The 10,299-nt window shown below is 49.9% G+C and overlaps 1 protein-coding gene across 1 annotated transcript in view; it reads left to right on the top strand.

Annotated features, from left to right (window-relative positions):
* The window catches only part of LOC139373137 (pericentrin-like), a 46,961-nt gene that overhangs the window by 30,912 nt on the left and 5,750 nt on the right, over positions 1-10,299 (top strand). Inside the window, exons 29-46 of the mRNA XM_071113274.1 lie at positions 2,971-3,131; positions 3,275-3,444; positions 3,577-3,779; positions 3,932-4,094; positions 4,214-4,456; positions 4,895-5,127; positions 5,211-5,327; positions 5,524-5,544; positions 5,918-6,154; positions 6,236-6,418; positions 6,551-6,703; positions 6,794-6,955; positions 7,118-8,008; positions 8,936-9,106; positions 9,214-9,391; positions 9,483-9,811; positions 9,882-9,984; positions 10,074-10,252. Coding sequence (XP_070969375.1) covers positions 2,971-3,131; positions 3,275-3,444; positions 3,577-3,779; positions 3,932-4,094; positions 4,214-4,456; positions 4,895-5,127; positions 5,211-5,327; positions 5,524-5,544; positions 5,918-6,154; positions 6,236-6,418; positions 6,551-6,703; positions 6,794-6,955; positions 7,118-8,008; positions 8,936-9,106; positions 9,214-9,391; positions 9,483-9,811; positions 9,882-9,984; positions 10,074-10,252 — 3,897 coding nt within the window. The remainder of the gene's footprint in view (positions 1-2,970; positions 3,132-3,274; positions 3,445-3,576; positions 3,780-3,931; positions 4,095-4,213; positions 4,457-4,894; positions 5,128-5,210; positions 5,328-5,523; positions 5,545-5,917; positions 6,155-6,235; positions 6,419-6,550; positions 6,704-6,793; positions 6,956-7,117; positions 8,009-8,935; positions 9,107-9,213; positions 9,392-9,482; positions 9,812-9,881; positions 9,985-10,073; positions 10,253-10,299) is intronic.

Raw genomic sequence — 10,299 nt, 5'->3', positions numbered from 1 at the left:
AACCTTTGGGCCTATCTATAGAAAAGTAAAAACATCTCTGCATCCCCGGTGGCTCTGCAAGTGTGGAGAAGATATTCTCTGCTGCTGACCTGCTCTCCAGACACCATCGTATGAGCCTGAAGCCACAGACTGGCCAAACTCAGGTTTCTAAAAATGAAGGCACTAATAAGTCATTATTTTATTTGTATTTTATTCTATGTAAGTCACAGCCTACATGCACATTTTCTAGATTATAATGATTGAATACGCTTTATGTCCCTACCAACTTATTGTGTCGACACTAGAACATGTTTCTCAATGTTTTTCTTTGTAGGCCATAGCCTTAATAATACAGCCTAAATAATTCATTTCCGTTCCTTATTAGACTCCCTGTCGGGCTCCTGACGTATTTAGAGTGTTTATATACTGTTTAATATGACATAAAGTCTATTATGAAATTATGAGTGCTTCTTAATTCACCTTCATGTTTATTTTAATACTTTTCATTCAAATCATATGGATTGGTTTCAATACTTCAAAACCAAATGGTAGGTCCACATAGTCACAAAAATAGATGGGTGTTGGTTAAATTGGGATTTTAATGAAGGAAGCAAATGCAGTCTCGCCCCTTGTGAGCACAGAGCGTTTTTTATTGGTAGGAGAGGACATGGTGCGCGGTTTTCAGCGGTAGGAAAGGACATGGTGCGCGGTTTTCAGCAGTAGGAAAGGACATGGTGCACGGTTTTCAGCGGTAGGAGAGGACATGGTGCGCGGTTTTCAGCGGTAGGAAAGGACATGGTGCGCGGTTTTCAGCGGTAGGAGAGGACATGGTGCGCGGTTATCAGCGGTAGGAGAGGACATGGTGCGCGGTTATCAGCGGTAGGAGAGGACATGGTGCGCAGTTATCAGCGGTAGGAGAGGACATGGTGCACGGTTTTCAGCAGTAGGAGAAGACATGGTGTGCGGTTTTCAGCGGTAGGAAAGGACATGGTGCGCGGTTATCAGCGGTAGGAGAGGACATGGTGCGCGGTTATCAGCGGTAGGAAAGGACATGGTGTGCGGTTTTCAGCGGTAGGAAAGGACATGGTGCGCGGTTTTCAGCGGTAGGAAAGGACATGGTGTGCGGTTTTCAGCGGTAGGAGAGGACATGGTGTGCGGTTTTCAGCGGTAGGAAAGGACATGGTGCGCGGTTATCAGCGGTAGGAGAGGACATGGTGCGCGGTTATCAGCGGTAGGAAAGGACATGGTGTGCGGTTTTCAGCGGTAGTAAAGGACATGGTGCGCGGTTTTCAGCGGTAGGAAAGGACATGGTGTGCGGTTTTCAGCGGGAGGAGAGGACATGGTGTGCGGTTTTCAGCGGTAGGAGAGGACATGGTGCTCCAGCATGAGCGAAGAGTGGGATTTCCAATCGCTCAACCTCCACTCACATACTCTGAAACACACACCACACACTGTTAGTATGAAATTAATTCTGTGGGAAAGACCAGATAAGCCCAACTATCACCAGACCGAGGGAGGGGGGCACAAAGGGAGAAAGAGGGGAGAGAAAACAGGAAAATGAGAGAGTATGGGAGAGGAGATGGTGATATATAATAGTAGAGGAGACAGAGGGAAGAGGATGATTGTGGTGGGAGACTTGCAGAAGGAGATTAAAAAAGAGGATGTTTTTTATCACTCTTAACGTCTAGAACCACACTCTCACAGCCCTGTGGCTCTTCTAAAGGGATTATCTTCCTCATTAATCTCAATACTAATCCTGTATGTTTTCTGTCCGGCGTGCACACACTCTGCTGTCTGGCGTGCGCACGCTCTGCTGTCTGGCGTGCGCACGCTCTGCTCTCTGGCGTGCGCACGCTCTGCTCTCTGGCGTGCGCACGCTCTGCTCTCTGGCGTGCGCACGCTCTGCTCTCTGGCGTGCGCACGCTCTGCTCTCTGGCGTGCGCACGCTCTGCTCTCTGGCGTGCGCACGCTCTGCTCTCTGGCGTGCGCACGCTCTGCTCTCTGGCGTGCGCACGCTCTGCTGTCTGGATGTAAATCTCTAATCTCTCCATGCATAATGGCATTTCAGTTACATGCACATTTGTCCATTTGTTTATTCAAAAATGATTTTCATTCATCCATCCATTCCTCCCAGTATGTTCATCACGGCAGAGTTCCCAAGCTAACCATGACCGACAGTTCTGCTTTCTATCCAACTCTATTCACAGAGACAATCAATTCTATTCCAATGCTATTTTAGACCCCCCCCCCCCCCCCCCCCCCCACCAGGGGTGTGGATGTGTTTGTTTCAATAGTGTCTGTTTCCATGGATCAGGTAGTGTGGGGTATTTGTGCTCCAACAACTACCCCCCCCCCCCCCTTAGGGACATGAGGGGGACTGTTGCTAAGGCAACTAGTATTGGTTGTTAGACAGAGGGGGAAGAAATTGTAAGAGAACGAGCGAGACTGCGGAGGAGATAGAGAGAGGAGCCAAGTAAAAGCTTTGGGAAGGAGAGGTAAAGGGATTCAGAGGGACAGGGGGAGAGGGGGAGAGGGAAGAAATGGGAGGGAGTTCAGATTTCAACTCACTCTCACTAAATGTTTGTGTTGAAGAAGAACTGCTGCCTGCCAGGCATGCAGGATTATACCATTGTTTGTGTAGCTCTATGTTTGTGTGTGAGAGTGCTTCCTGGAAGGCTAAATAGGCAAATCTCAAACTAATGCTGACTGAATGGAGACTGTCCGTCTCTCTTTCTCTGATTGGACATTACAAGACACATGGTTCTGCTTTTGGTTCTGTTATGTAAAGGGAGTGTGATGTTGAATGCAACTGTGGTATCTATGACTGGGAGAACAATTCTTGGATCACGTCTTGTGATGACTGGTTTCCTGTCTCTGGTTTCTTTTCTCTCTGGCTCTCAGCTGCACACAGAGGTGTGCGTCTGTCTGTGTGTCTGTCTGTCTTTTGTATTGGTACTGCTGTGCTATGACTCTCTCTCTCTCGCTCTCCAGCTGCGAGCGGAGGTGTGTAGTCTACAGGGGGAGTTGGAGGGGAAGAGGTCAGAGATGGAGACCCTGGATACACTCCTCCAACGGCGAGAACGAGAGAGTCAGGAGGGAGGCAACCTCCTCAACATGCTTACTGAGGACCTACACACTGCCAAGGAGGAGAGGTGAGGCTGTCTGGATGAATGTAGGCCTGACAATGATCAGCTAGAGTGTGTATGCTTCATTAATGGAAAAAAATGCTTTCGAGTTTAAAAAACAAATGGAGTGATTTTGTTGGTCTCGTCTCACTTTGACCTCTGACCTCTAGGCACACTCTCCAGTCAGCCAATGAGAGGCTGGGGAAGATTCTGATTGAGGTGGTTCTGAGCACCATGGCAATGGAGGAGCTAATTAGCTGCCGGGTCAAAGCCTGTGTCGGGGTCAGAGGTCATGATCAGGGTGAGAGGCCAGGAGAGGAAACAACCAATCAAGAGGCAGGTGGGTGGAATCTAACAACTGGACCCATTTCCTTGATACATTTATGACAGGGAGTGAACAAGGACACACTTGGGAAGAAAGGTCTGATAACTGTGTGTGTAATACCTGACCTGTCTCCTCTTTCTGTAGCAGACATGTCGACAGGCGCTCTAGATCTCTCTCAGCGTGTGTGTGAGAGCCTTCTACTGGCAGAGTCCCAAAGAAACTCTGGAGGAGAGGAAGCAGCCCTGGGAGAGGAAGCAGCCCTGGGAGAGGAAGCAGCCCTGGGAGCCTGCAGCCAACTACGCCACTCTGTGGACACACTCCTGGAGCTCCTCACACGCGCTAGCACACAGGTAACACACACACTAGCTTGTCGGCATGCAGTGAACGCTTGAGGTTAGTGGGGGGTCAACACAACATTCTATGCATTGAATTTGCATGAAGCTCAGCCACTGATCTTTGTGTTCCTCTGTCTGTCTCTCTCGCTCTTTTTTGGTCTCTCTAGTTGGAGGAGTCTTGTTCTGTCCATCTGTCTCTGGAGGAGAGATTTTCCCAGGGCCGTTCAGACTCCTCCCAGATGCTGCTCCAACACCAGCTCGTGTTGGATCAGCTGGACCAGGAAGCGGGACTCAAGAGCAAGCTCCAGTTGGAGCTCCACAAGGCCGAAGGTCTGTAGAGATACTGTGTGTCTCTCCGATGTGTTTTTAGCATCTTTGTTTGTAAAAACAGTGTGATATTGTGTGTGCATTCATGTATCTGTGTGTGTGTATACTGTTTTTGTGTGTAGGTCTGTTGGAGGGCTATGTGGCTGAGAAGGCAACTCTGGAAGAATCTCTACAACAAAAGGAGACTCAGGAAGAACGGCTTGTTGATGAGCTAGAGGGCCTCCGGGCGCAGCTGCACCAGATGGCTGGCCTCACGGTGGAGCTGGAGGGCCTCAGGGTGCAGCTGCAGGAGCTCAGCGAGGAGCACAGTCTCCTCCAGCGCCAGAAGGTCCATCTCACCGCCGGACTGGGAGAGAGAGAAAAGGGTGAGGGGAGGGGAGGGGATAGATGAGAGAGATTGTGGTTTAAGCTTAACTGGGATTGATTATGTTGTGTATGTTTTGTGTACACGTTAAGTCCTATTCTTAGCTGTCTGTTCTCCCTGTAGGGTCCTGTCAGAGTATAGAGGGGGACACGGGTTTGTCGCTCAGTTTCCTGTGTGTGTCTGTGTTTAAAAACTGCCCCGTCCCATTTCTTATACAGAGTCCATGGCATGGGGATTAGTGTGTGTGAGTCGATTAATGCAGAATGTTTATTTGTGTGGTTGTATTTGTTTGCTATGACTTGTGGCCAAGTTTTTTTTAATAAAAAAAAATATATATGTTTCCTGACCAATTCTATACTTTCCCTTATCTATAGAAAGTGTATGTTTGGAAGGATTGTGTGTGTGTGTTCCTAACCACCTGTGTTGTGTGTGTCTAAAGGCCTCCTCGTTGAGGCAGATCGTCTGGCCCAGGAGAGGCTGTGTGTGCAGCGGCAGGCGGCGAAAGACCGCAGCTCACTGTCTCTGCGCCTCAGGGCTCTGGAGACCGAGCTAGAGGAACAGGAGAACCAGGGCCTGACGGCGGAGCTGCAGCACAGGGCTCAATCAGAGGACCTCCAGCAGCGCGTCCAGGCCCTCGAGAAACAGCTCAAACACGACAGGCAGTTTATAGACGTAAGTGTCACGCTGTGGGGAAATGTATAGATGTGTAAAACACACACTTGCACACACTCAAGTTTATCTCTGTGTGTCTCCAGGAGCAGGCAGTGGAGCGGGAACATGAGAGAGATGAGTTCCAACAGGAGATCAGAAGTCTGGAGGCTCAGCTCAGACAGCCAGCCAGACACACTGCCGGGGCCAGCAAGGGCCAGCGGGTAAGAGACACGCGCACACGCATTCTTACCTTAGTGTATTGGTGTGTGTTAAGTCTTTAATACTGCAGTGTTTAGTCAAGACAATATCTGATGTTGAGTCATTATAGATATTGAATGTTTCTAATGTTTGAGTTCCTGCTCCTGAATGGACCTGTTGCTGACTGTTTGTTTTGTTTTATTTCACGGAATGCTCTAGATTGAGGACTTGGTTCTGCAGGTATGGAATCTCACCAGTGACTCCTAAAGCTACATGCTACTCTGCCCCCACCACGTGTGTGTGTTGTGATCACACCTGCGTGAATAACTGATACATAATCATTGAAGATGCATCTGCCGTCAGAGCGCCGCCGCTTCTCTCTCCTTTTCATCCCCCTTTTCTCCATCTCGCTCGATCACCCTCCTTTCCCTTCCATCCCTCTGTGCTGTGTGTTGCTGCTCTGTCTCATGGCCTCAGTAGTTGTAGTGGCTGCAGACCCGGAATGGCTTTAGTAAACCCGGCGTACAGCTTAACATGGGAAACTCCATAGGACCCCTGGCAACTGGCGCCCTGACAACCGACATTACCCCCCCCCCCCCTGTTTCTTTCTCAGGTGGAGAGCCTTCAAGCCCTCATCAGGGACAAGACAGAAGACCACACCTCCCTGCTGGCAGCCAATCAACAGGTCCAGCTCGAGGTTGCTGAGCGCAATGAGGAGATTGACAAGCTAGCTGGGCGAATTAGGGAGCTGGAACAGGCGTTGCTAAGCAGCTCCGAGAGCAGCAGAGCTGTCAGTCAACTGGAGCAGGAGCTGCGCAGAACTCGGCAGAGGGAAGAGGAGCTCACACAGGTAAACTCTATCTCTCTCTCTCACTCTCTCACTCTCTCTCACTCTCTCACTCACACACACTAAATGACTCTCTCCCTCCAGGATAAGGAGTCATTGCAGCAGCAGCAGTTGTCAAATCGTCTCCAGATTTCAGCGCTGCAGTCTAAACTGGACGAGACCCGTCACTGTTACCGTGACAACAATGCTAGCACCCCCGACCCCATCCAGCTTCTCCGAGACGCGTTGGACACCGCACAGCAAGACCTGCAGAACAAGGAGCAACAGGTGTGTGTTTCCAACCTCAACACCTGCTTTAGTAAAAGGTCTAACAGAGCTTAACTGCTAGTGTATGGAGATCTTTGGCCAGAGAAGATTAGTTTGCTTGGTTGCATTAATTTGTTAACGTGTGTGTTCTAGGTGTGTGTGTTGGCTGGTCAAATGGAGGAGACTCAGAGAGACCTGACCATAAAAGAGGCGGAGTTAAAACACCTCACTCTCCAGCTGGAGCTCCTGACCAATCAGAACACGGATACCATCACCCAGCTTCACGACCAAGTCGCTTCTCTCCAAGTGGGTCTGCTACAGTTTTCTGTCATGCTAGTACTTGTTAGTCCTCTCTAATGCCAACAATGATTCCCCCCTGTGTCTTTCTCTGTTTAGGAGACAGTTTCAGCCCTTACCTTTCGCCTGGAGGAGAGGGAGATGGGAGAGGAGGAGAGTCTCCCATCTGCTCTGTTAGAGGAGAAGAATGACGAGATAGACCACCTGACCCAGGAGATACACAAGCTAGAACTGGAGCTGGAGACAGCCGGGGACATCACGGTACACACACACACACCTCCATAATTCAGCCCTGTTATATAATGACATAATCTCTCAGAATTCAAACTACTGTGACCTCAATGTAGTACACACTACACACACACAATGGAACGGTCATTATTTTTGTCTGAACTGGAAGCCATTCTCCCGGTCTCTCTACAGGCCTTCCAGACAGAACTTGAAGACCTCCGCTCCCAGGTGGAGCACCTCCGCTGTGACATCATCAGGGTGCGTCAGGACAAGCAGGAAGAGGAGGAGCGGTTTCACGAGGTCATCAGCACGCTACAAGCGGAGCTAAACACCCTTGGCCCCGCCTACCACGAGGTCAGCGACCTATCACAAGAGGGCGACAGTGTTAACCCTTCATCTGCTCCCAGCCCGGAACCTGCCAACTACCCCCAACCAGAGAGAGGAGGAGGAGAGGGCGACAGTCTTAAGAAGGAGATGCGTCTCCTCCACTCTTCATCTTCTCGTTCTCGTGTGGAGGCCCTGCAGGGGCAGCTGGAGGTGACGGTGGGAGAGAAGGAGGCGATGGAGAGACAGCTGCTCTCTCAGGAGGAAGAGTACAGAGGACAGGGGGAGGAGATGGGGAAGAGGCTCAGGGAAGAGAGGGAGAGAGGGGAAGAGGTAAAGAGAGAACTCCATCTAAAAGAGGCTGAGCTTGAAGAGGTGAGAGCCAGGAAAGAAGAGCTGGAGGAGGAGAGAGATGCAGCTGTGGAGGAGAGCGGTCACTGGCAGGCTCTTGCCCAGGAGACTAACTCCCTGCGAGGGGAGAAAACTCGGCTAGACTCCCTGGTCCTGGAGCTAAAATCAAGGGTTGAAGAGCGGGAGAAAGAGACTGAAGCCCTTCTACAGACCGTGGTGGCTGTCGAGACAGCGAAGGCAGAACTTTTGTCAGAACGCGAGGCCCTGCGGAAGAAGGAGTGCAGACTCCAAGAGGAAATAGAACGCCTCCAGCAGGAAGTGACCTCTCAGAGGGCCTGCCTCCAGGAAGTCAGCCGTCAACTAGAGGAGAGGCGAGCCAACCAGGAGGAGGCTCAGAAGGAAGTACTGGTAAGTGGCGGCAGCGTCGATCCAATCAGATTGACTCAACATGTGGCATCAATTTAAACACATTTCTTTCTAGCCAAGTAGGAGCGGTGTTATATTTAGTAGTATTAGTTATTTGTAGAATTAGTTGGTAGGTAAAGGTTGATGCAGAAAGGATAAGTTGTCGTCTTTGAAAGCCTGCCTGATGTTTTCATTCAAACTTGAGTAATCCATTCCATTTAGCCTCTCTAAGCCTAACTTGCAACACTAAGTAGCTTTCACTATTTAGGTATTTTTCTGTGTCAGCTCTGCTCCCTCTAACCCAGCTGGCTATGGTTAAAGAGGGAGAGAGTGAACGAGAGATTGACTCTTTGGAGAAAAAGCATCAGCTAAATGGTATATTTATAGAGGGGAAGAGACTAAGAGTAGGCATAAGAGAGAAACTAGGAGATGTTGATGTGTTGGCACCCAACAGAAGAGTGCTACTCATAGAGGAAGTGACCTCATCAGAAAGAGGAAGCCAGGAGTGGTCAGAAAACAGTTCCGTGTTGTGAACTTCTTTCACACTGGCATTTATTTACTTTCTTTCTGAAAATGGAGAATGGAGTATAGGTTTCTCGCCATGTTTTCTGGAATGCGACTTGCCAATCACTATTTTATTTTAAACACTTTAGGTGAGCAGTTTGCTATAGATTTGTATTTGGGGAAAATAATGCTGTTGAGTAGGGTTAGTCGCACAGCATTTTCTGCACATTGTGGGTAGGAAGGGTAAGGGATTTGTGTTGGTGTGTGTTTTGCATATGTTTCTTGTTGTCTTCAAGGTTTTTAGTGCTGTTCTTGAATGAATCAAAGCCCAGGATAATGGATTGCAAAGAAGACTGATTACATATATGATGGTGCTGTTGATATTGATCATACTGATGATGATGATGATGAAGGCTCTTCTCTTAGACATGTGCTGAGGAAACTCTGGCGAAGGCTGACGCTGCCCTGCGACAGAGGGAGGAGGAGCTACAGAGACTAGGGGCAGAGCATCAAGCCCTGGAGGCAGAGTTAGCAGCTGTGAAGGAGGGTCTTTGCTCCAGCACAGAGAGAGCTGAGAAACTACTGGAGGAGGGACAGGTACGGTGTGTGTGTGTGTGTGTGTGCGCGCATTTAAACTGAACATGTCAAAAAATGTATTTTGAACATAACACTGTTTTCTCTTATTTCATTCACCTGTCAATCAGACCAAGGACCGGGCCCTGGTTGACCTGGAAACCAATAACCAGCATCTGAAAGCGGAGCTCCGGGGCCTACAGGAAGACCTGGCCGTGCAGGAAGAGGAGCTGGCCTATCAGCAACGAGAACTGCTGCAGGTCAGACAGACCTGCAACCCGCACAGCAGACAGACACACTCATTGAAGGGTGAGTACACATTCAAGCTGCTACACAGACAATGGTGTTTCTCTGATGAGTGCAGAGCTGTTGGATGACCGTGATCATCTTCCTCCTCCAGACGTCACGCCCAGAGGATTCCAGGACGGTGTGTCTCCCAACGAGTCCCTGAGTTCTCCCGAGGTTCTCCGTCGACTGGACTGTTCTGATGAGAGAACCAGAGAGGACAGGTTCCACCCCTCTGTTCTCCATGGTTCTAGACTGTCTGACCTCAGTGCTTTAAACAGCACAGGCCTGGGGCTCCAGGCTAAAGCCTCCCCCCGGGTAAGGAAAGACCAGTCCTGCCCAGGGACAATCAGCCCAGAGCTGGGCACACACAGCACCCACTCCCCTGGGTCCATCTCTGCCTCAGACAACCTCTCCATGTTGGACTCAATGGACGCTGACAAGGTGGGTGGAAAAAGTGTTGGGAAATGTGTCCACACACACACACGTATATTAAACCTCTCTCACCTGTCAGGTGCATGAGCTGGAAGCCCTGGACCTGACGGCCCCTCCCTCATCTCTTGGCTCCGCCTCTCCTCTGTCTGCAACAGAGTGGGCCAGTGATGGATATGGCAGCAGTAAGTCTGTTTGTCTGTCATTTTGTTGGTCCTGTCTGTCTGTGTTCATGTGTCTAATCTCTGTCTGTCTCTTTCTCTCGGTCGTGTAGATGTCAGTTCAGAGCTCGGTGTAAGACTCAAGGTAGAGTTGGAGCAGACAGAGAGGCTGGACGCACAGTTCTTGGAGTACCTGCGTTGTCGAGGCATGAACCCCGCAACCAACACACACACAGGCAGCGCCGCCGGGAGTATGAGCTACAACGACGAACTGTTGTCTCCTGAACTACAAGTATGAACACACACACATGCCTTAAATGTTTCAAATGAGCCCTATAC

This window comes from Oncorhynchus clarkii, chromosome 18 (assembly GCF_045791955.1).
Source record: "Oncorhynchus clarkii lewisi isolate Uvic-CL-2024 chromosome 18, UVic_Ocla_1.0, whole genome shotgun sequence".
NCBI lineage: Eukaryota > Metazoa > Chordata > Actinopteri > Salmoniformes > Salmonidae > Oncorhynchus > Oncorhynchus clarkii.
This window is presented reverse-complemented; position numbering and strand designations above follow the sequence as displayed.